This window comes from Halichoerus grypus, chromosome 3 (assembly GCF_964656455.1).
Source record: "Halichoerus grypus chromosome 3, mHalGry1.hap1.1, whole genome shotgun sequence".
NCBI lineage: Eukaryota > Metazoa > Chordata > Mammalia > Carnivora > Phocidae > Halichoerus > Halichoerus grypus.
The window spans coordinates 121,614,894-121,641,572 of NC_135714.1; the positions used below are offsets into that span (position 1 = coordinate 121,614,894).

At 35.0% G+C, this 26,679-nt stretch overlaps 1 protein-coding gene across 4 annotated transcripts in view; it reads right to left on the minus strand.

Moving 5' to 3' along the window:
- INPP4B (inositol polyphosphate-4-phosphatase type II B) overlaps nt 1–26,679 on the minus strand; it is an 802,990-nt gene that overhangs the window by 369,589 nt on the left and 406,722 nt on the right. For all 4 annotated transcript variants that reach the window (XM_078069264.1, XM_078069263.1, XM_078069261.1 and 1 more), the window contains 2 exons: nt 12,771–12,980; nt 11,154–11,198 (listed from right to left, as the gene is read on the minus strand). In XM_078069264.1, the coding sequence (XP_077925390.1) occupies nt 11,154–11,198; nt 12,771–12,861 (136 nt within the window). In that variant the 5' untranslated portion in view covers nt 12,862–12,980. The remainder of the gene's footprint in view (nt 1–11,153; nt 11,199–12,770; nt 12,981–26,679) is intronic.

A 26,679-nucleotide genomic window follows, 5' to 3' on the forward strand; every position in this document is an offset into this window, starting at 1 on the left:
AAACAAGATGCGGCATGTTGATCATGGATAAAAGACACAAATAAAGAAGGTAGAAAGTAAACATTTAAAAAACCCTCTCTAATTTAACAAATAATTTGCCAAACCTATGTGAAGAATCAATTTTGGCCTGTGAAGTTAGACCTGGTCAAAGACTTCCTTTAATTGAAAGCTCCTATGGTATATTATTCAGAAGGAAATGTGACATGAATAGACATATTTATCATAACATAATTCAATTAAATGATACGGTTGCAGCAAACGAGAAGTGGGAAGAGAAGTTTGATTTCTCATATACTTCTCCTTTATTAATGATGTCACATATCTCAACTTCCTGAAGAGTGCCAAACTAGAATCTAGACCAGTGTCACTAAGGACAGGCTATATTCCAACTGCAGCACACATTCAACCTTGAGACTCTAGAAACCACTACCCACACAACAGACCTATTAAGAAGCTCTAATTGGTTCATTTTCTCTTCTTCCAGTTAAATCTCTAATTATTTCAGCAGTACAAAAACATAATGCAGGTTTTAGATAGCCTTTAATGTCTTCTCTTTCCCATTCCTGCACTTTTAATAATCAACCACAAAGAACATGGCCTTTGGAGTTAAAATCTATATTCCTCCATCTCCTAGTCTTATACCCATGAGCAAGCAACTGAATTTATCTGTGAAACATGAATAGTGGGAAACACCTAAAGGGTCAGTTGTAGAAGCAGAGATAAAAAATGAAAAGGATACAGCCTAATACCTGGCACTCAGAAGGAGTTCAATAAATGATAGCAATTGTTATTCCTAAAAATATAGTGTTAAGACCTCCTGCTCAAGGAAGTACTCATTGAGTACTCACCCAAGGTTATATTCAAAATAATAAAGCTTAACCAATCATTAAGTATATGTCAGATACTAGTTTAAGTGCTTTATGTACATTCACTTATTTAATTCTAACAAAGAACTTATAAGGTAGATACTGATACCCTTCCCATTTTATAGATAAGAAAACAAAGATTCAGAGACACTGTGTAATTTTTCTAAGGTCAAGTGGCTAGGTGGTAGCAAAGACAGGATTTAAATGCCTGCAGTTGGCTTCACACTCCCATCTCTTAACTGGTGAGATATATTGTCTCCCCACTCAGACTGTAGACTGAAATCTGAGCCTGAAATGCAAATCCACTTCTATTAGTTGTCTATTATTTTTGTTGTTGAGTTGGTGGTAAATGGTTGTTCTGAAAATGTCTCCTCAAAAGTATTGCTCGTTAACTGATGCTGTCAAAATTGAGATAGCTTAAAGAAAGGGAAGATTCCTCTGTCTGCAAACTCTGCATAGGTAGGCAGTTGTCAGGGGCACAGCATGGCTACAGAGTGTATTGAGTCCAGCTCAGCATGGCTAAGGCTTCTTTGAGTTTCATCTAACATAACCCCAAAGCCAGTAAGACTCAATTGTTCCCGATACCCAAATGAAATTTGCTAGCAAGACAATGTTTAAAAAATTGTGTTCATTTAGAATTTTAAAGCCAGTTTCTAATAAATGTGCAATGATTGTAAAATATTGCAAGAGAATTCCTAGAGCCTTAATTTATTTTTGTTGTGGGATTATAAGTAATAAAGAGGGATATGTAAGTGAGCATTAAATGCATCACCTTGGAAAATGAGCTCTAGGATTCTGTTTCATGAAATTTGCTACTCCCTTTGCCTGAATTGTCTCTTGTGTTCCTTCTAAACCGCTGAAATCCTGCTCGTCCTTCCAGATCTGGTCCAAATGCCACTTCCTCTGAGATGTTGGTTCTGATGCTGCAGTTATATTTAATTACTGTTTGCTCAGTATTTCCATAGTTGTTGGTGTATGCCCTTATCATAATCTGCCTAGCATTGTGGTTGTTTGTCTCCGTCACCTCCTAGAAATTCTTGGGAAGCAGGAATCAATAAGAAAGGGATATAGCCTGGTGGTTAAAAGCAGGAGCTTCAGAATCAGACAGAATTCAACTTGGATCCTTTTTTTTTTTTTTTAAGAGAGAGAGAGAGAGCATGAGTAGGGGGAGGTGGGGCAGAGGGAGAGAGAGAATCTCCAGCAGGCTCCAAGCCCAGCTCCGAACGTGACACAGGGCTCAATCTCCTCACCCTAGAAATCAGGAGTTGGGCACTGAACTGCCTGAGCCACCCAGGCGCCCCCTCAACTTGGATCCTGACTTTGTCACTCAACTTTCATAAGATCTTTGGAAAGTTGACCACTGGGAATTTTACATTTTTTATCTCTCAAATGAACATAATATAGGAGAGCATGCTCTGTACTCAGACTCCTGGGTTCAAATCTTGGGCTCATTACTTAACCTGTTCATGACTGTTTCCTTCCCTCTAAAACAAAAATGACTGATAATAGAACAATTATCTCATAATTAAACTGTGAAAATTAAAGTAATTAATTTATGTAAATTACTGAGGACAATGTATGGTAAACAAACACTTGATAAATGTTAGTTATGTTTAGTGTTATCACCTTGTGGAGTTGTGAGGAAAACATGGCATTCTGTTTGTGAAGAGGTAACTACCATTTCATAATACCATAAGTATCATAGATTCTCAGAAAATGGTAGCTACTCTTGTGCTATTACTACGATCCGAGCACTTTGCACAATGCCTTGTCTTGAGAAGGTACCCCGCAAATTATTGTTCAGTGGAAAGCCACGTTTTATAAGGGAAGTATCATACTGTGAGAATCAAGAGAATGGCGATCTATGTATGATAAAGCAACAAAATAGGACAAGCACAGGCCTGATCTAATTCTTACTAGGTACTTCTATTATTGCTGGAAGATGATCTTACAGCTTATAAGAAGTAATATTCTATCAATAAAAATTAAATACAAAAATATACCTCTGTGCTTGGTATTCCCTTTAGCTGAAGCAGCATGTCATGTATAGGGTAAAAATACTAAAGAAGATAGAGTAAAATCTTCCATTTTCCCACTGGAGCTTTAAAAAAGTCAGAGCTTTATCATCATTTATAGAACACAGACCAGCAGGAAAGTAGAAGTGTGAACATAGGAGAGAATTGGTAACTTTAGCCTCCTAAGATTTTTTTTTCTTTTAGAGAAACACATAAAAACAATTCCTGATTTATAGCAATTCATAAAGTATGAATGAACCTGACATTCGGGTTAATGAAGGCCCGAACAAGCTATAAAAGCTGTGTCTGTAAAGAGATGAGACTGTTTTTGTGCAGCTTGTCAGTCTGAGCACATTTTAATACACATTTCAAATTCTGAACACAGAAAACTGATCACATAATTTACATGACTTTCTGTTTTTTGTTTTTTTTTTTCTAACCAGGCTATGAGAAATATAGTGGCTCTATATACAAAATCCCAAATCAGTCCACATAACCTTATATATGATCCAATAGTAGAACGAAGTATTTAGAATCCTCCTGGACAAAGGCTTAATAACCAAATAGGATAACCTCACCTTTTTTCAAAGCCACTCTAATATTTGAATTTACCTACCTAGGGACATCTTGTCATTGTGCCATAACATGATGTTGTGATACAACTGAATTTTAATAACTGAATTCTAGGATGGTACACATCATTTACCTAGTATAGGTGTATAGTGGGTTGCATATCCACAAGACTATTTTTTTTAATCCTTCATTTCCATAGAAAAAAATAGTTTCCACAAGTGGTAAATTTCAATTTGCCTATTTAGTCACATTATGTACGGCAGAACTGGCATGGCTTACAGAGTGAATGTGAAGTTAATTTCTTATAAAATCTTGGAATCACTAATTTTTCTATATATACCACTATTCTAAAAGACCAATAAGTAGATGAATCAAGAATCAAATCTGAGAACACATTTTCCATTTTCTCTTCGAGGAAGACAAGATGGCTGGCCTTTCTATATGTAGCTTGGTATAATAATAAATAAGTACTTAGTGCATGCCTTTTGTGTGTGTGTTCTCTGGATTTGAAGTCTTTATCTTGTTCCAAGCACCAAATGTCTGCTTATGCTGCTCTCCTGGTCTAGAATGTAATTCCTCCTTTCCTCTTCCCATTCTTAATCCTATTTTCTAACTTGAAGAATTGATTTTAAGTTAGTCTTCCTTAGGAAGCCTTTTTTGACTACTCCTTCCTATACTAGTTTGATCCTTTACACAATCTCTTATATTCTTAGAAACCCTAAAAATAGCTTAGTTTTTAAATGTCTTTTAATGATTTCAGGAGTCTTAGTTTGACCTCTCTAATTATGCGATGAGCTAATTGAAGATAAAGAGCAGAATTTTACTCTTCAGCTATGCCCTTTATCTTGTTCAGCTTGTTCAGCTTATTCAGGTTATTCATTTTTATTTTTTTAAAGATTTTATTTATTTATTTATTTGAGAGAGAGAGCATGAGCGGGGGGAGGGGCAGAGGGAAAGGGAGAAACAGACTCCCCGCTGGGCAGGGAGCCCGATGCGGGACTCGATCCCAGGACCCTGGGATCATGACCTGGGCCGAAGGCAGACACTTAACTGACTGCGCCACCCAGGCACCCAGGTTATTCATTTTTTAAAATGACAGCACCTGATTGTGACATTTAAATGGGCACATTGCAGAGACTTTGGAAGATATAAGAAAGTATAACAAAGGAAATCAGAATTCTACTAACCTGTCATAACCACAGTTAAAGATACTCATACCTATTCTTCCAATCTTATTCTTTTGTACGTACAAAGAGAGTTAAATGAGGTTCATGTTGTATATGTAATTTTTTATTCTGCTTTGACAATTTTATATTCTCTTGTTTGATAAAATATCCTTCTGACAGATCATTCTTATGAGTTTATAGTAGTCCATCTTAAGACTATACGTTTCACTAGAAAAATTAACACATGTTGAGTGACTCTTGAGTTGAGAATAAAATACAGTGGTCTGTACTTTCCTTCATCCATCCTGAATTTGAGGTGTTAGCAGAAAAGTCAAGGTCAAGAAATGAAATGATAAAATGGAAATAAAGAGAGTTAACTATGTCTGAAAATGTATGATGATATAGGACCATATCGCACAGATTACAGATGTATTTCTATATTGTCTATTATTGATTTTTATCTATGATAGCTTTCAGTATATTACTATGAAAATTATAGCAGTTGCTATAGACTTATCAATTTTAGAAAAAACTGAAAAATGAAGTAAGGCTCTATTAAATAATTTGAGCTTCAGATTAGTCTTATTTTATGTACTAATAAAACCTATAGGGGAGGAGTTGTTACATTTTCTTTCAAGAGGAAAAAGTCTCTGGAAAAAATTATCCCATAACTTAAATATGGATTCTTAAAAGATAAAACACCTTTACAAAAGGCAAGGGATTTAACAATCTGTTGGCTTTGAACCTTAATCGCTCTCTATCTCTTGCTCACTAGAGGCTTGGCAGCATCCAATCGCCAAAGCTGATCCTATTACCCAGCAGTTAGGGAGTCAGGGAGGCTAGAAGAGGCCATGGGGCCAGGATCTCACTGGATCAGTATTTCTTGTATCCCAGAATTGTCCTACTCTGACCTTGGCATTCTAGTCACCCAGCAAGTGGTCCTTCACTATTCTGCCATTTCCTCTGAGACTATTTTTTTTTTTTAACCCAAGACCAGATCAGCTCCTAACTGGGTTTCATTCCTGATCAAACCAGCAACCCAATTCATTACCCTTGAGCCCCAGTATTCCCATTCCTACAACCCTATTACCTGCTGCATAAATATTTACTACAGCCAGGACCTCCCGCTGAGAAAGTCACCTGGGTCTTATGTTCAGTATGGACACTTTCCAAATAAGTGTCAACATCCTAAGTCCTGCTGGATACACAGAGGCCTTCTTTGACCTCTATATCTAAAATAGTCCCTCCATCTCCCAAGTCAATTACCTCTCCCCCAAACATGTTCTATACAGTTGTTCTGTTTACTCTCTACATAGAACTTAACACTACCTGAAATTATTGACTTACAAGTTTTCTATGCTCCCAATACAACTTGTATGAATGAATGATTTGTACTGTTAGAGATTTCTCTCCAGCATCCATGTCTTTACATTCCTATCATAAATGACACTGAGGCTGCTGATGTCTAAAATGTGTCTTTTGATGCACCCTATATCTGGTCATTGGCTTCGATCAGGTATCAGCCGTCAAGGTATAAATTATTTTTTTGTTTGTTTGTTTTTTGTTTTTTGTTTTTTGGTTTTTTTTAAAGATTTTATTTATTTATTTGACAGAGAGACACAGCGAGAGAGGGAACACAAGCAGGGAGAGTGGGAGATGGAGAAGCAGGCTTCCCGCTGAGCAGGGAGCCAGACGTGGGGCTCGATCCCAGGACCCTGGGATCATGACCTGAGCTGAAGGCAGACGCTTAACGACTGAGCCACCCAGGCGCCCCCGTCAAGGTATAAATTATTTTAAGAATATAACTTCACAGTGTCAAATAAAGAACACAAGAACCACATGCACACACACACACACACACACGCCATCTCTCCTATTTTAATATACATTAGTGCCTATTGTTTTGGATTTATGATATGTAGTATTCACATAAAAATATGAAAACATACTCATAAGTATACTATTGACTTTGGAGCTAGTAAATGGAGATATATAAAAGTAAACATTATAAGCATAAATGAGAGGATAAACTTAAGAAATAGTTAATAGTTCTTTTGTATCTTTGTCAAGATTAGTCTTCTCTATATATTTTCCACAATGGTCAAAGGAAATGCACCCAGATTTTAAGAAGTGATCTCTCTTCTTTCTTCCTTTTTTTCTTTCTTTCTTTTTTTCTTTCTTTCTTTCTTTCTTTCTTTCTTTCTTTCTTTCTTTCTTTCAGGGAGAGAGAGAGAAAGACAGAGAGAGAAAGAGAGAGCACATGCAAGCACATGGGCAAGCGAAAGCAGGGGGAGGGAGGAGGAGGGGCAGAGAGGGAGAACAGCAGACTCCCCTGCTGAGCAGGGAGCCTGAGGCAGGGCTCCATCCCAGGACCCTGAGCTCTTGACCTGAGCCTAAATCAAGAGTCTGATGCTTAATCGAATGAGCCGCCCAGGCACCCCATGATCTCTCTTTTTAAATGCTTATTTTTTAAAAAATAAAAACAATTTTATTGGGGCGCCTGGGTGGCTCAGTTGGTTAAGCGGCTGCCTTCAGCTCAGGTCATGATCCCAGGGTCCTGGGATCGAGCCCTGCGTTGGGATCCCTGCTCAGCGGGGAGCCTGCTTCTCCCTCTCCCTCTGCCTGCCTCTCTGCCTACTTGTGCTCTCTCTCTCTCTCTCTCAAATAAATAAATAAAATCTTAAAAAAAAACAATTTTATTAAACTGTAAGAAAATCTGTGTTCTCTTGGGTTTTCAATTATTTCTCTCTTTGTGGACATTAAAAGGGTATCAACACATTCAAATGAAACAATGAAAAAATGTGGAAGCAGGGTTGCAGATGTAAGGGTGAGTTACATAATTTAAATTCAGTAAACCACTAGAAATATAATGGCAATGGACCTGAGATACTTTTTCGGTAAATGCTTAACTTGTGTTAGCAAGACATTTTTAAACCAATTAGCTTGCTCAATTGACTAAGCATCTCCTACCTCATTTACTTGAATAAAGATGTAGCAGAGGAACTTCAGCAAGATACAGTGATTTTATAATGGCATACAGACAAAGCAGAAACAAATCCTCAATGGAAAATAACTTATACAAAGCAATATGACACCTAGCAAAATTAGCGTAGCTGTTTTCCCAATTTAAAAGCAAACCATTGAGATTCTCAATTTATTTGAATAATTTGGCAAAGAATCAGGAATCAAATAAAAATTTAGTTGAAAAATTAGGTGGAACAAGAGCCTTGTTCCACCAAGGTGGAACTTTAATTCTTTAAAAAATTTTTTTGGTATTAAGATGCCTTGTTTTTTTGATTAAATAAATATGCATTTTTAAATAATGATAAAAATATTTAGGAAACTATTATTCTCTCATTATTATGAAGTTAGCTAGTTAGCAGGTGAAGTCTTAAAGAATTTGTGGGATTAAAAAAACTCAAAGAAAAAAGTACCAAAAAATATACAGTAAGACCTACATGGGTTTAATTGTAATATCCTTGAAGGAGTAGTTTCAAAAGGCTTTATTTTTTTTTTTTTTTAAGAAATACTGCAATTGAGGATTTTAAAATGTTCAGAAGCATAACAAACAGTTTGGGGAATATATCTTCCAGGACCAACAACACAATTTCCTGAAGACTCTAAATAACTTTGCTTACTTGTAAGGCATTTTTTGCCACGTGATAAGATAAAATTATCTGTTGTTAAGAATTCTAGTGGTTTTTCTGAATAAATATGAAAAAAGAAAATTGAAGTTTTTTTATGGGAGGAATATTATTATGAATAAATTGTCACAGCTGCTCATCTCTTAGATCTATGATTTAAAGCCAGAAATATAAGTAACGACAGCATTGCTATTGAATTTGACTGGGCTTTTGAAACAAAATAATATAGCTAGGTCTTTGAACAAGACAGATAACTTCATTTGAAAAAGAAGATATGTATTTGGCCTAGGCACCCTGTCTCTTGAAAGCTGGCCTCCATGTTTGACTAACAGCCTCTCCTCCAATTGTCTCTGCCTCCTTCAGATTTCACCTTGTTCTCCAAGATGCAAATAAGAAGGTTTTAGAGTAACACTAAGTTACTCTAACAAATCTTTACTCTTTGAAATCCTAGTAAAAAAGTAAAAAAAAAAAAAATTTCTTCCCTTAAAAATGAAAGATGAATAGATAAAGGCTCAAGTAGCAAGAGTTACAGTGAGTCAAGAGGTACCTAGACTTCTTTTGCTACTCAGCTCCCTTTCTCAAACAAGTTCTTTCTATATCTGATACCATCTGAGAACTCTCTAGAAAAAAAAGTATAGTTTTTTGGTGTTCCACAGAAGTTTCTTGAATTTTCACATTTCTGTTTCTTCATACCAGGGAAAATAAAAAAATCTAGAATCCTTAACTTACAACACCTTTTAACTACATTTGTAACAAAAATAAAATGTTTTTAAAAAATGAATTATACCAAAATCCAGAACATTGACAACACTAAGTGCTGGTGAGGATGTGGGGTAACAGAAACTCTCATGCATTGCTGGTGGGAATGCACAGTGGTACAGGCACTTTGCAAGACAATTTGGGAATTTCTTACAAAACTAAGCATACTCTCACCATATAACAATGTGCTCCCTGGTATTTACCCAAGGATGTTGAAAACTTATGCCGATACAAAAACTTGTAAACAGCTTTATTCATAATTACCAAAATTTGGAAGTAACCAAGATATCTCTAAGTAGATGAGTGGACAAATAGACTGTGCTACATCCAACCACTGGAATATTATTCAGTGCTAAAAAGAAATAAGCTATCAAGCCATGAAAAGACATAGAGGAAACTTAAATGCACATTACTAAGTGAAAGAGGCCAATCTGAAAGGGTGACATACTGTATGATTCCAAGTATATGACATTCTGGAAAAGACAAAACTAGGGAGAGAGTGAAAAAAATATCAGTAGTTTCCAAGGGTTAGGGGAGAGAGGGATGAATAGACTAAGCACACAGGACTTTTAGGGCAATGAAGATACTCTGCATGATACTTTAATGATAGATATATGCCATTATACATTATCCAAATCCATAGAATGTACAACACTAAGAATGAACCCAAATGTAAACTATGGACTTAGAATAATAATGATGTGTCAATATAAGTTCTTTAAGTGTAACAAATGTACCACTCTGATAGGGGAAGCTATGCATTTATGGAGCCAGAGGGCATATGGAAAACCTCTGTACTTTCTGTTCAATTGTGCTGTGAACCTAAAACTGCTCTAGAAATAAAATCTATTAGAAGAAACAAACAAAACAAAAAAATTATATATAGTTGTTATCTCAATAAGTTACACATCAAAATGTAGTATTTTGAGCAAAGGATGTAAGTTTGAAATCTATTTCATTATATAATAAAAATGTATATTCTTGGAATAATTGAGACTTCAAATCACTAAAAACTACTATAGATAGTAAATGCACATATTTCAATTTGTCCATAACTTTATAAAACATGTATATTCACATTTAAAGATTTAGATATCCGGTCTCTATATAGGAAATTGAATACATGTATGTATGATTCTATAAAACCTCATTGCTTTCAAAACATTTTAGAACCATAAGAAAAAAACCCTCTCTAAATGGTTCATATGAACCATATTTTTACCCTCTTTAAATACCATTTTGCAGCTAATTCTCTAATGACATTTTGCAGTCATACCAAATTCAGACACAAAGCAGGTCCCACTCACTAGCTAAGCAGTGGATCAGCCACAGAGTGCACATTTTTAACTCATCCTTGGACCAAGTTACAAATTTCTACATGTGACAGATCTTCAAAGTTGCTTAAGAAAGTCTAAGTTTTGAATTATAGTTAAATTCTCAAATACTAAGGATCTGTCCACAAAATCAAGATGGAAGAAAAAGGGGATTTTTGAGTGTGTGACATTGAAAAAAAGAGGCAGGAACCTTGTAAATGGCCTAAAGAAAAACTATATGAGCCTAGTCTCTAGCTCAAGGAGAAGATAAACACATAGATTTCAAGAAATGATTAGCAGCAAAGCCCAGTCACTGTATTAGGAAGAGTGCTGGGCACCAGATCTGCAGTCAGTTGACCTGGTTGAGAGGCACAACTCTGTTACCACTGAACCCTATACCGTTGGGTAGTGAACTGACCTACTCTACAGTTCAAATTCTTTACTTACAAATTGGGGGAAGTGACATCACATAGAATGATTTTTTTCCCCTCAGCTTTTTTTTAAACTGAAGTGTAATGAACACAGTTTTGTGTTAGTTTCAGGTATACAATATAATGATCCAATAATTTCATAACATTTCTCAGTGCTCATCATAAGTGTACTCTTAATCTTCTTTATCTATTTTATCCGTCCTGCCACTCACCTCAAAGTAACGCCGTAAAGAATGAAAGTTTTTTTATAGAACAATGTTCTTAAAAGTTTGTAAATTATATAATGATATAAGCAGTGATATAATGATATAAGCAATGTAAGGTTGTAAACTATATATACAGATTATTATTCTATTTATCAGTATAAATAAGATGGAATTCCTTACCAAGGATGAATTCCAACTGTGGTTCATTTGGAGTCTTCTGAATACCTATAAATAGTGAGTAAGAATTCAGATTAAAGATATTTAACTCATAATCAAAAATATGTCAATATATATTACTATGCTTCACCCTGCCCAGAATTTATAAATACATTATTTGGCAGAAAGAATTAACTCAGTTAATTGTCCAAATTTATAAGCTGCCAGTTCTCATAATATTTGTAGCAGAACTAAATGTGACTGAAGTTTTGACTGATCTACTTAGCTCTATGGTTATAAAGAAACTGAAAAGATACTGTTTTTTGCAGCTTTGACAAATTTAAAACGTATTTTTCAATTGTTAGTTTCTCTTAAACGCACGTAGACAGTGGCAAAACCTTAAAAAAGATGACCTCACAAAAGTACTCTCTTATATAGACTTTTCTTTCAAACCACTCCAGCCTGCTGTAAATAGTAAATTATTAATTAAAGAGCTATCTCTAATAAGGTGATGAAAGACATTATGGTGGTAGTTATTCTGCCAACTTATTGATAGCTCAAATCATTGTTCTGATAAATGTTTTTATTCCTTTTTTCTTGATTTTTAAGAAATCTAATAACATGGCTAAATGATTTAGAGTGAAGTGGAGGGAAGGTCTGAGAACAAAAGTAAGGGTGGGAACATATAGGGGTTAGCAGGTTGCAAGATCAGGTTGTGGCAAGTGATAATGTGCTATAATGTGGTAATGTGGATATCTGATGGCCACACACAGCTTGGAGTCTTCCTAAACAAAAGTGGATGAGAACTTAAATGCCACTTATTATAACTTATGGGTGGCCAAACAAGCAAAACTAAAATTTATGTAAAAGTCAACCATTTGGTAATAAATGTAAGAACATTACAAAAATAATTTTCTTGTTTATTTCTATTGGTACATTTACCAAATACGATTTAAATTTACTACTAATATATTGTTAGAACCACCTCTGTGTATAAAAACCACCTATTTTTTATTTACATGGTTAACACTTTTTTAAAAAAAAAGATTTTATTTATTTGTCAGGGAAAGAGAGAGAGAGAGCATGCACAAACAGGGGAGAGTGGCAGGCAGAAGGAGAAGCAGACTCCCCACTGAGCAGGGACTCCCCCCCACAATGTGAGGCTCTGGGCTCGATCCCAGGACCCCAGGATCATGACCTGAGCCAAAGGCAGATGCTTAACTGACTGAGCCACCCAGGCATCCCCAGAGTTAACACTTTTTTGCATGGTAACCATTTATTTTTTATTCCTGCTGACATTTAACAATACTATGGTTAAAAATTTTAGACTTTCCAAGAGAAACGAGAGTGACAATCATTAGGCAGCTTTCTGTTCATTTCAAAGAGTGTAAATTTTATTTTAAAGTTATTAACAACTGCCGTAAGCTTTGAAAAACCAAATTTCTTAGAAAACTTTTCCAACCAATACTGTTTTCTAAAGATTATTTTTATAATGTAAATTAAATGAAAGGTTTGGCATATGTTTGGCAGTGTTAAATAAATGGCCAACAGGAATCCTCTGAAAAGAAAAGTCGCAAGTCATGCTAAAAAATAAAACCTAAACTCTAGAAGAGAGTTACAGAGAGGGGAACACATACTTACTTGTGAACTGGAAGTCCCCAGCATCATTTGCCTGGGGTGTGGGAAGAAAGTGCTGGCCTTCTTCTGATGCTCCTTCCTCTTTGATTTCCATGATCAACCTTCACACTTGTTTAATCTTCCAAATTTTCGTGTCTAAATGTTACTGACAATGATTCCTGGTTTAATATAGATGTATCTTCACAATAAAGACCAAAATCCCACTCTGAAATTCTGCATTTAGGAAATAGCGACAGCAAAAATCTCAGTTATTTGAGTTCAGTAAAAGAATTAAAGGTAGGTAGAAACTACAGTTTCCTTCCTGCCTGCCTCACTTTTATTTTCAAGATCAATCCACCCAATTAATGTGCCATAAACTCTAAGTTAAATGGGTATGCTCTATGCAATTATTTTATGGTCATATGAGGGACTTGTAGATGCTGAAAGGTGTATTCTTTCTCTTCTAGTTCATTCTGTAAAATAGTAGATAGCAATAGGGTCTGCTAACTTAATATGCATCTAATTTAACAGCAAGAGCAGATAGCATCTTGTCAAGGCATTAGCATGTGTTGCCAAGGTGAATATTACTATTATTCCTTCCATTAGAACTACGCTTTATGCTCATCTCTCCATCCACCCTTGTTAGAACATTATTCATGAGCACATAAAGATAATTTGGCATGACACTCTTCTTCCAATATGAGCCAACAAGTTGTACAAGAGAGTTTCCAACCTCATCATTATCCATAGAGTGTCTTGCTTCTCTGCCTGATAAAGTTTTAATTGGTTAATGATCAGCGTATATGGTGAAAAGAATGAATAATAATTCTAAAAAGCTAAAGCTCAAAGGGAAATGAAAGTAACAGTAAAATGATGAAAATCAGCATGGGGGAGAGAAAGCCTCTCCAAGAATTTAATATCCTATGCAGACAGTCTCAATAGTTTCAAATTCATTTTGATATTTAGCCTGATATATATGACCAAGAATGTGTTGTTTTAAGTCAAGTTACCACCTGAATTAAAATGTATAAAAAATCTTTAAATGTCTGCCCAATGTTGTTTAAAGAGATAGCGACAATCAAGTTTGGTTTGGAATAATGCAACTTTACAAATCCACAGCCTAAGTCTTTGTTGTTTTAACAAAGCAGCTTCATTTGTAATTCTGCTCGGGTTTTTCAAGATCATCTAGCAAAAATCAAATCCAGAAAGCATCTTGAATCTTCAGAAAATATTATAATAAAGTTGCAGATAAATACACACTGGCTACTCAGGATACAACCAAGAATAAAAGCCTGGGGTAAAGGCCATTGTGCTATCAATTAGACCAAATCCATCAATTTGAAAATTATATTTTGAATTAAGATAATGCTTTCTATTTTTTTGACTATTTAAATTTAGAAGTCTCTTCTGATAAAGACAGACACATATTCATGGAACCACATTCTATGACAAATTCATTAGCATTAGTGGGATAATACCTATGAAAGACTGCCATGCATGTGGGACTTGGACACAAGGACTTTGTTAACTTCCTTATATTTCTTCACCAAAAACCCAACCCCTAATCTTGATCAGTTATCTTAAAAATTGAAAAGGAGACCTAAATAAGGCAATATGGGTAAATCCTAGCAAAACAACAGCTCAGCACACTATGGTGAATAATTAACAAAATAAATGTCAACTCTCTGTGTGAGTGAGTGTGCATTTTTGGGTGGATGGAGAGGACTGAAGATGCCTACAAACACTAACAGGGTCCCATTATAGGCATACCTCACCCATTCAAAACTGAAAAATAAATTCAATTTCACAGAGAATGAAGCCAAATACATAAGACATGGATCATAGGACAACTGTTATGATTTTATTCACTTTCATTCTACCTTTGTTGCATTTGAGGACAAATTTCATATTTGACACCTATTAACAAAAGACATTCCTCAGAAAGAATCAGTTTTATTACTAGAAAAACTCTAGAAAACCACTACGTTTTCTAGGTGGTAAATACAGCATTTACCTATGGTTATGGTTAAGTACAATAGTTCCTTTTCTGTGTCTATTTGGAAATTTTTTGGTTTGGAGATCATGCACAAGAATAGATTTAAATTTTTACATACCACAAATTTATTTTATTTTATTATTTTTTTCCACAGATATATTTTAAAAAGTCAGCTAGAGAGACTAAACTTAATTCTTAATGCAGAAAGAAGCCACATTAAATATACCTATTGTAAGAGAGTGACATGATTATATTTGATTTTTAGAAAGTGTACTGGATGTCAAAGTAGAGAATGTACTAGAAGGTAGAAACTTAATAAGGAAACTAACTTGTTTGGAGGTTATTTTAATATTCTAGGAAAATAAAATAATAAAGAGAATCTAGGTCAAAATAGAAACAGATGACTAGAGAAGAGAATCTGGACTCCAAAGAAAATTATTAAATAGGGTAAAGGGCTATTTATTAAATGTAATTACCTAGCCTTAGTAATGGAATTAGATATAATTTAGAATTGAGATGATGAAAGACAGGAATTTCAGGTAAAAAGCAGTAAATTATGGACCATTAACTATCTGGAGTATAAAGAAGGAGGGATTTTAGTCAAGGATGATGAGTTTAGTTCTAACCGTTTTGTTTTTGAAATGTCTTAAAATATTAAGAAAACAGTTCAACACATGAGTCTAGATTTCAGGAGAGATATTAAGGCTGTAAAAGTATATTTTTGGAAATCATTGGCTAATAGTTGAAGTCAAAGAGATACATGAATTCACTGAAAGCAAGTGCATGTAGTGAGAAAAAGGGATGACTGAAGGCTGAACCTTAAGGCACAAAACCATTCAGGGGAGCAAGAAGAGAAGTTAGGTGGTAAAGGCACTGGCAATGACAGGAAGAGCTGCAGAGAAGAACAACTGAGGGAATGACATCATCACCCTACTTAATGGGTGTTTCTCAAGTAAACAAGGTCATTAAATTAAGAGAGAGTAGTTCCCAGCCCTTCTCAACCAGAAAGCCTGTTTGAGAAATTGAGGCTACCCTGCAGTGGCACCTTCTCCTCCTGCCTCGGCAAGGGAGCCAAGAATATCTTCTGATGACAATTCCTGGAAGCTTTGCAGACTTATGGTACTCAAGCTAAGAGTCTGGCAGACAGAGCGGATCACCCCCAGACAAAGCCAGTATAAAGTGTTCCCATGCTAGACACACACAAGGGGATTAATTCACAGACAAGGTTGAGGTTAGCTCCCATTCCTCTCAACCAGAGAATCTGTTTGGGAAATGGAGAGTAGCCTAGAGCAGCCCCTCCCCTACTGCCTAGGCAAGGGAGCTGAGATATACTGTAGAGAGTGTCTTCCAGCTCCATTCAACCTGAACGGCTGGCAATCCCAGGAAGCTGTGTGGCCCTGTGGCACTTCAGCTGAGAGGTGGGCAGGCAGAGCCAATCAGTTTGCAGAACAAACCTAGTGGCCATGTTTATTCAGGAAACTTGGGGTGGGGGTTGTCTTGAGTTAAGACAACAAATAAAAAGCTTTATGGCTTTAGAGCTGCTTCTCCCACTGCTCCTGGGCACAGAATCTAATTTGTAACCCCACTTATCTCTGAATACAATTTTCAGTCTGTCCAACCAAGGAACCTAACCAGAGCATGTGGGAAGCTGCATAGCTCATTCAAGAGTCCTACATATAGTGGCACCTGAACAGAGAGAACAGCCTGTGACTTCCCCTATCTGTAGAGCACAACCAGTTATCTTACTGGACCAGGGAATTCAGTGCACACTTTGGCTTGATTCAGGTCCCCAAAATAAATTATAAAGGTCCTGAGTCCCATCCTAACTGCCCTGCCAAGTCAGGGAAGTCAATTCATAGCTCTACCCACTACCAAATATTAAACCCAGTCCTGACCATCTAGTAAGCCTCACCAGAGAATGCAGGCAAGCATGGAGCCCATCCTACAGCTTCAGTTGGGTAGGGAACAAAGCCCATAATACTATCCAACTGTTTTCAGCCAGTGGCACTTAACCCGCACACTCCCTTCAGAGCTTGCCCAAAAATAGAGCATAATAGCAGGCCCCACCTGCCCAAGGACATTACCAGAAGACACCCGGAAACCTGAACTGAGCTGACTGTTGAAGAGCTGTCTCTACCACAGAAAACTTGTAATGTCTAGAAGAGGAGCCTAATTATTCAAATAACCAGATAGAATTAATAAGGATACAAAGATCACACACACAAAAAATCAGGTAAATATGACATCACCAAAGGAAATTAATAAAGTTCCAATAACTGACCCTAAATAAATGGAGCTCTAAGAACTGTCAAAGAGTTCATAATAATCATCTAAAGAAGTCTAGTGAATTACAAGAAAATACAGACACACAACTAAATAAAATTAGAAAAGCAATGAATGAACAAAATGAGAAGTTTGATAAGGAAATAGCTACCATCTAAAAAGCAATTAAATAGAAATTTTAGAGTTGAAAAATACATTAACTGAGTTGAATAACTCAACAGGGAGTTTTAAAAGAAGACTTGACCATGCAAAAAAAGAAAAAAATCACTCACCTAAAGGATAAGACATTGAAAATTACCAGTCAGAAAAGGAAAAAGAAAAAAATAATGAAAAAGAGTGAAGAAAGCCTACATAAATTATAGAATAGAATAAAAACAAACAATATGCACATTATGAAAATGCCAGAAAAAAAGAGAAAGAAAAAGGGACAGAAAGTATATGTAAAATAGTATAGCTAAAAAATTCCTGAACCTGGGGAGAGATATGGACATCCAGATCCATGAGGCCCAAAAGATTCTAAAGAGGTTAAACTTAAATAGGGCTACACTGAGACATAGTAATTTAATTAAAATTGTCAAAAGTCAAAGACAATGAAAAAATTTTAAGAGCATCAAGAGAAAAAAGAGAAGTTACATACAAGGGAACCACCATAAGACTATTAGCAGATTTATCAACAGAAATTTTTCAGGCCAGGAGAGAATGTGATGACATATTCAAAATATTGAAAGAAAATAACTGTCAACCAAGAATTCTATACTTGGTGAAGCTATCCTTTGGAAGCAAAGTAAGGAAAAAGAATTTGCTGACAAACAAAAGCTGAGGGAGTTCATTACCACACCTGCCTTACAAAAAATGCTGAAGGGTGTTCTTCGAAAGAATGTAAAAGAACACTGGGTGCCTGGGGGGTTCAGTCAGTTAAGTGTCAGCCTTTGGCTCAGGTCATGATCCCAGGACCCTGGGACTGAGCCCCATGTTGGGCTCCTTGCTCAGCAGGGAGTCTGTTTCTCCTTCTGTCCCCCTTCCCCGATCATGCATGCATGCTCACTCTCTCTCTCTCTCTCTCGCAAAAATAAAATAAAATAAAATAAAATCTTTAAAAAAAGAGAAAGTAAAACAACACTAATTAAATCATAAAAATATAAAAAGTGTAAATCTCACTGGATATCTAATGGTAAATATAGAGTCATAGATAGATTCTGCAATCTGACAGTAGTTGTGCATAATTTATTTAAAACCCTAATTAGAAAGTTTAAAAAAAGCAGTTAAAAGAATCATAACTACAATGATCTTTTTTTTATGTTCAGTTAGCCACTGTATAGTACATCATTAGTTTTTGATGTAGTGTTCAGTGATTCATTAGTTGTGTATAACACCCAGTGTTCATCACAACAATGATCTCTTGTTAGGAACACTATTAAACAAACAAACAAACATGTAAATTGTAATAGCAATAGTCTAAACTACAAGGTGGAAGAGAAGTAAAAGTGTTAATTTACAAACTCTATTGAAGTTAAGTTGTTATCAGTTTAGAGTGTTATAAGTTTAAGATATTTTAGATTTTTCTAAAATATATTTTTAAATTTAAACTTAAAATGTAAGTTTAAGATCTTTTAAGATTTTCCAGGAGAAATCCTGTAGTAATTACTCAAAAGAGTATGACAAAAAAGTCAAAGCATAGAAATACCAAAAAACAAAACTCAAAAAGACAATAAGATAAAACAAACAAACAAACACAACAATAAGGATCAACAGATCTACAAAACAACCAGAAAATTATTGACAAAATGGCAAAAGTAAGTCCTCACATACTAATAATTACTTTAAATGAAAATGGATTAAATTCTCCAATAAAAGACATAGAATGGCTGAATGGTTTAAAAAAACAAGATCCATCAATATGCTGTCCACAAAAGACTCACCTGAGCCTTAAACACAAACAGACTGAGAATGAAGGGATGGAAAAAGACATTTCAAGAACATGGTAACAAAAATAAAGCAGGGGTAGCTATAATTCTATCAGACAAAAAGGACTTTAAATCAAAAATGGTAAAAAGAGACAAAGAAGGTCATTATTTGATGATAAAGGGGTTAATACATCAAGAAAGTACAACAATTGTAAATATACACTCAATATTGTAGCATCTAAATATATAAAGCAAAAACAAAGCTAAAACAAAACAAAACAAAACAAAAAACAAAAACAAAGATAAAAGGAAAAATCAACAAAAATACAATAAGAGTTTGGGACTTTAATACTCCACTCTCAGCAATGGATAGATCATCTAGACAAAGAATAAATGAAGAAGAAAATGTATTTGGACAACACTATAGACCAAATGGGCCCAGCAGATATATGCAGAACATTATGCCCAACAATAGCAAAATATATATTTATCTCAAGATCACATGGAACATTTTTTAGGATAGACCATGTGTTAGGGCACAAAACAAGACTTAGCAAATTCAAGAAGACTAAGACTACAACATCATGAAACTAGAAATAAAAAACAAGAGGAAAATTGGAAAATTCATACATGGAACACATGGAAATTAAACAACACTACCCTGAATAGCCAATTGATTAAAGAAGAAATTAAAGGAGAAATAAAAATGTTTCTTGAGACAAATGAAAACGGAAACACAATGTACTAGAACTTGTGAGATGCAGCAAAAGCAGTTCTAAGAAAGAAGATCACAGAAATACCTACATTAAGAAGCAAGAAAGATCCTAAATAAACAACTTAACCTGCACTTTAAAGAACTAGAAAAAGAAGAACAAACAGCCCAAAGTTATCATAATAAAGGAAATCATAAATATTAGAGCAGAAATAAATGAAATAAATAACAGGCAAAAAATAGAAAAGGTTAGCCAAGAGTTGGTTAACTAAGATTAACTAAGAGTTGGTTCTTTCAAAAGGTAAACAAATTGACAAACTCCTAGCTAGACTAACCAAGGAAAAAGGAGAGAGGACCCAAATCAATAAAATTATAAATGATAAAGGAGACACTATAACTGATTCCACAGAAATTCAAAGGACCATAAGAGATCATGATGAGAGTACCTGGGTGGCTCAGTCAGTTAAGCGTCAGCCTTTGGTTCAGGTCATGATCCCAGAGTTCTGGGACTGAGCCCCACATTGGGCTCCCTGCTCAATGGAGTCTGCTTCTTCCTTTCCCTCTGCCCCTCCTCTATGCTTTTCTCTCTCTCTTTCCCAAATAAATAAATAAAATCTTTAAAAAAAGAGAGAGAATGAGATCATAATGAACAACTGTCCAATAAACTGGACAACCAAGAAGAAATGAAAAAAGATTCTTAGAAACATACAATTTACCAAGACTGAATCAATAAGAACAAAAAATATGAATAGACCAATTACCAGTAAAAAAATTAAATCAGTAATCAAAACTTTCCCAATAACAACAAAAAAGTCCAGGACCAGATGGCTTCACTGGTAAATTTTACCAAACATTTAAAGAATAATTCACTCCTATACTTCTCAAACTCTTCTAAAAAATTAAAGAGGAGGGAATACTCCCAAACTCATTTTATAAGACCAGTGTTATCCTGATACTAAAACCAGGAAGAGACACTCCTAAAAAAGAAAACTTCAGGCCAATTTCCATGATGAATATAGATGCAAAAATTTTCAATAAAATACTAGCAAACCAAATTCAGCAGCACGTTATACACCACGACCAAGTAAGATTTACTCTTAGGATGCAAGGATGGTTCAACATACACAAATCCATCACTGTGATAGATCACATTAATAGAATTAAAGAAAAGAATCATATGATCATCTAATAGGTGCAGAAAAAGCATTTACAAAATTTAACATCTGTTCATGATAAAAACTCTTAAACAAATTTGTCATAGAAAGAACATATCTCAACATAATAAAAACAAAAAATGACAATCCCACAGTTATCATACTCAATGGAGAAATGTTGAAAACTTTTCCTCTAAAATCAGGAACAAGACAAAGCTGCATGCATTCATGACTCCTATTCAACTAGTACTAGAAGTCCTAGCTAGAGCAATCAGGCAAGAAAAAGAAATAAAAGGAATCAGAACTGGAAAAGAAGAAGTAAAACTCTCTATTTGCAGATGACATTATTTTATAAACAGAAAATCCTAAAAACTCAACCAAAAAAACTGTTATATTTAATCAATGAATTCAGTAAAATTTCAAGATACAAAATTAGCATTCAAAATTGTATACACTAACAATTTTTTTTAAAGATTATATTTAGTTATTTATTTGTGAGGGGGAGAGAGTTGGGGGAGGAACAGAGGGAGAGGGACAAGCAGATTCCATGCTGAGCACAGAGCCCCACACAGGGCTCAATCCCAGGACCATAAGATCATGATTTGAGCCAAAATCAAGAGTCAGATGCTTAACTGACTGAGCCACCCTGGTGCCCCAACAATGAATTTTCTAAAAAAAAGAAATAAGGAAATAAAACCCATTTAAAATAGCACCAAAAACAATAAAATACTTAGGAGTAAATTTAACTAAGGAGGTGAAAGTTCTCTACTATGAAACCCACAAGACACTGATGAAAGAAATTAAAGAAGACGCACATAAATGGAAAGACACCCCATATTCATGGACTGGAAGAATTAATATTGCTAAAATGTCAATACTATCACAAGTCATCTATAAATTTAATGCAATCCTTACCAAGATTCCAATGGCATTTTTTTTTTACCAAAGTAAAGAAAAAGCACTCCTAAATCATAGATGGAACAACAAAAGACCCCAAATAGTCACAGAAATCCTGAGAAAGAAGAACAAAGCAGAAGACATCACACTTCCTGATTTCAAGCTATACTAGAAAAATATGGTTATCAAAACATTGGTACTAGCATAAAGACAGAGCAATAGACCAATGGAACAGAATCAAAAGGCCAGAAATAACCCAAAGCATATATGGTCAACTAATATTTGACAAGGGAGCCAAGAATACTCAATGGAGAAAAGACAGTCTTTTCAATAAATGGTGCTGGGATAACTGGATATTCACATGTACAAGAATGCCTGGGTGGCTCAGACAGTTAAGCTTCTGATTCTTGGATTTGGCTCAGGTCCTAATCTTGCGGCTTGTGAGATCAAGCCCCATGCCAGGCTCCACACTCAGCAGGATTCTGCTTCGATATTCTCTCCCTCTGCCCCTTCCCCCACTCTCTCTCTCTCAAATAAATATTTTAAAAAATGAATAAAACTTAACCATTATGTTACACCACTCACAAAAATTAACTTAAAATGGATTAAAGACTTAAATGTAAGAAACCATGGAACTCCTAGAAGAATAAATAGGAATAAAGCTTGACATAGGTCTTGGTAATGGAATTTTGGATATGACACTTAAAGCATAAGCAAAAAAGCAGAAATAAATGAGTGGGACTCCATCAAACTTGCACAGCAGAAGAAACCATCAGTAAAGTGAAAAGATAACCTATGGAATAGGAAAAAATATTTGTGAACCAAATATATGATAAGGGGTTAATATCCAAAAATATGTAAAAAGCCCACACAATTTAACATAAAAAAATCAATAAAAACCCAATTAAAAAAATGGGCAAAGGATCTGAATAGGCAGTTCTCCAAAGAGGATATATAAAAGGCCAACAGGTAAATGAAAAGATGCTCAACATCACTAGTCATTAGAGAAATGCAATTTAAAACCACAATGAGATATCACCTCATGTCTGTTATAATGGCCATCATCAAAAAGACAAGAGATAACAAATGATGCCATAAATGTGGAGAAAAGGGAACCCTTGTGGGAACTGTTGGTAGGAATGCAAATTAGTATAGCCACAATGGAAAACAGTATGGAGGATCCTCAAATTTTTTTTAAAAAAATAGAATTACCATATGATCCAGCAATTCAACTTTTGGAAATGTATCCAAAGAAAATAAAAACACTAACTGAAAAAGATATCTGCACCTTCATGTTCATAGCAGCATTATTTACAATAGTCAAGACAGGGAAACAAGATAAGTGTCCATAGACAGATAAATAAATAAAGAAATTGAGGAATTATATATACAATGGAATGTTATTCAGCCATAAAAAAAAAAAATGAGAAAATCCTACCATTTGTGACAACATGGATGGACCTTGAAAGCATTACGCTAAGTGAAATAAGTCAGTGAAAGACAAATACTATATGATCTCACATGTATCTGGAATCCAAACAAGACAACACACACACACACACACACACACAAACTCACAGAAAAAAAGATCAGATTTGCAGTTACCAGAGGCAGAGGGTAGGGGTCGTGAAATTGGAGGAAGGTGGTCAAGAGGTAAAGACTTCTAGTTATAAGATAGGTAAGTACTAGGGGTGTAATGTACAACATGATGACTACAGCTAAAACTGATGTATGATATATAGGAAAGCTGTTAAGAGTAAATCCTATGAGTTCTCATTATAAGGAGAAAGTTTCTTTTCTTTTTTTCTTATTTTATTTTATTTTTATTGTATCTATATGAGAAGATGGATGTTAGGTCTACTGTGGTAATCATTTCACAATATATGTAAATCAAACCATCACACTGTACACCTTAAACTTATCAGTGATGTATGTCAATTATCTCTCAATAAAACTGGAGAAAATAAAAGAATAGAGAAAGAAAAAGTGATGGGTTTTCTTAAAAAGAATGGGGACACTTGAGCATATATAAATGCTGAAAGGACATGGCCAGAACAACAAAAGAGAAATTGAAGATTAAGAAGAATGGGAGATAATTGATGGGGCAAGAAAAAATTAGATGATATAATCTGCTGTAATGAGAGGAGGGGGGTTAAGAGCAAATGAGGCATGATTTGAAAAGTATGAACAGAAACTTGAGGATATTCTCCCCAATGGCCTCATTTTTTCCCATTCAAGAATAAAGCATATTTATAACTATGGAATGCAAAATATTTCTCAACCTGACTTCAGAAGCACAGTCCATAAAGGCAATATTAATAAATATGACTACATTAAAATAAAAACATATTCTATAAGTAAAAGATACTAAAAAAATGAGGTAACAAATTATATACTAGGGAAATATATTTGTAACACAGAAACTTTCGGCTTCAGTTTAAAATATACAAAAATGTAAAGACTATTATTCCCACTATAAACTCAAGAAAAAGCTGAATATATAAAATCACAAATTTTCCTTAACTAATCTGAGAGCAGAAGTCTCAGAGGATCCAACTAGCCTGAAATCTATGAAAAGGCAAATGCCTTCATGGAACAGAGCTTCCCTCCACAGAAGGAAGAGATGCCAGGCCTCACATAAGCTGGTAATAAGAATTCAGTCAAACTATGTAATGACTTACTGAAAGGGCTACTATGAAAGTACAGAGATACTGAAAGCCATAAACTCAAGAGTAGTGTGCATTCACTAACAGACTTTTCTTTATCCTCACTAGATGCTCATGAGAAAGATTGGAAACAAACTGGGAATCTGGATAAAGCATCCCTTGGTGATTCAGGCCTGTGAGAGGGGAGCCAGCAGTCACTGAAGACACACCACTTGGGTCCCCCTCCCTACAGAACAAAAATTGCAGACTGTTGCCATCAGGGCACAGGTGAAGACTCACTGTAATTAAGAGAGGCACAGAGAAGTTTCCTGGGATCAGATCATCAGAGATCCTCTGACCCTCTACTGCTAAGAGAAGGACAGGACCGCTGAGAAAGCTTTATTCCCAAGACCCAAGAATACAGATTTTGCCTAAAATCAAGGCTGAAATAGTACAACAGAGAATGTCTCTAATCCCAACTACCAGTCCAGCAAACACTAGCAAACTACTAGCAGCAGCCTACCACCGGGGGAGGCATAAAAGCATGAACAATAAACCTCTGTTAGGTAAAAGCTATGAGGAAAAGCCTTAAGTGGAGAGTGGAGAACAAAGTCTCTGGCCACCCAAACCCCACTCTAAGTACAAATAAATGCTAGAGGAATTTTAAACTGGTGATGCACTGAAGTTAGCCATAGCAATAACAAAACCCAAACCCAGGTCAGTTACTGACTAGGCTGACTCAAATTAAAGGCTTAGTAGAAAAAGAGAAATGCCCCTTCCAGGCATAAGTACTATTTATTTCATACTGTACTATCCTACACACCACACAAAGAAGATGAACACAAAGATGAACACAAAGACGAAGATGAAGACAAATAAAAATAGTCAGCAGAAAAAGAGGGAAAAAAAGCAATCAAGAGAACCAGATTCATATACAGCCCAAATGTTGGAACTATTAGAATATACTAAAGACTCTGATGGAAAAGGTGGATAACTTGCATGACCAGATGGAGAATTTGAGCAGAGGTAGAAACTATTGGAAATGATCAAATGCAAATCCTAGGAATAGTAAAACAAAAACAGAGATGAAGAATGGCTCTAACAATCTCATTAGTAGATATGATACCATCAAGGAAATAAGTGAACTTGAAAAGAGGCTAATAGAAATTACATAAACTGAAACACAAAGAAAAGAGGTGAAAATGCATGAGAGAGCATTCAAAAGCTGTGATACAATACCAAACAAAATATATGTGTTATTTGAATCTCAGAAGAAAGAAAAAGACAGAATAGGTATTTGAAGAGATTATGGCCTAAGATTTTCCAAAAATATTAAGTATCAAGACACCAATCCAAGAAGTTCAGCAAATACCACAGTAATGAGACCCACATACCCCAATAAACAAATAAGCAAATCAAACAAACCAAAAAATTCTATGTATATCATATTCAAGCTACTGAAAAATGAAAATAAAGAGAAAATTTTAAAGCAAGCAAAGCAAAAAAAAAAAAAAAAGGCAAATTACATATAGAGTAACAAAAATAAGAAAATATTTTGGATTTCTTGTTAGTATGTAAGTGACATCTTGAAAGCTCAAACAAGAAAAACATCACCCAGAATTTTATACAAAGTAGAAATAACGTATAAAAATTAAGAGAGATAAAGACTTTTATCCAGACAAATAAAAACTGACAAATTCATTATCATCAGACCTGCACTGCAAGAAATACTAAAGGAAGCTCTTCATGCATGACATAACAGAGAGATACTTGGGTCTACAAAAAGAAATGGAGAGTGCTATAAATGGTATAAATGAAAGTAGATGTTAATTTCATCTTTTCTCTCCTGTAGTGACTATAAAAGATAACTGCCTAATGCAGGGGTTGGCACACTTCTGTGAAAGACAGACAGTAAATATTTTAGGTTCTTTGACTGTAGTTTCTGTCACAACCATTCAACTCCGCTATGGTAGTGTAAAAGCAACCACTGACAATACATAAGCAAAGAGAAAGGGTTGTGTTACAATATTTCATTTGTAAAAGTAATTAATATTCAGGATTTGCCCTGCTGTCCAGTTTGCTAAACACTGGCCTAAAACAAAAATAGTAGCGATGTATTATATGCTTATGGCATATAGAAAAAGAAAACATAACGTCAACAGCAAGAAAGAATGATAGGGATGAATGGGGAGTTATTGTTGTATAGTTCTTACACTAAAAGTATGGTATACAATTATATCACTGAACTATTTGAAGGTAGACTAATTAATTAAAACATTTATGGTAATTTTGGGAGTGATTACTAATAACATTTAAAAATAAGTATAAATAATAAGCCAATA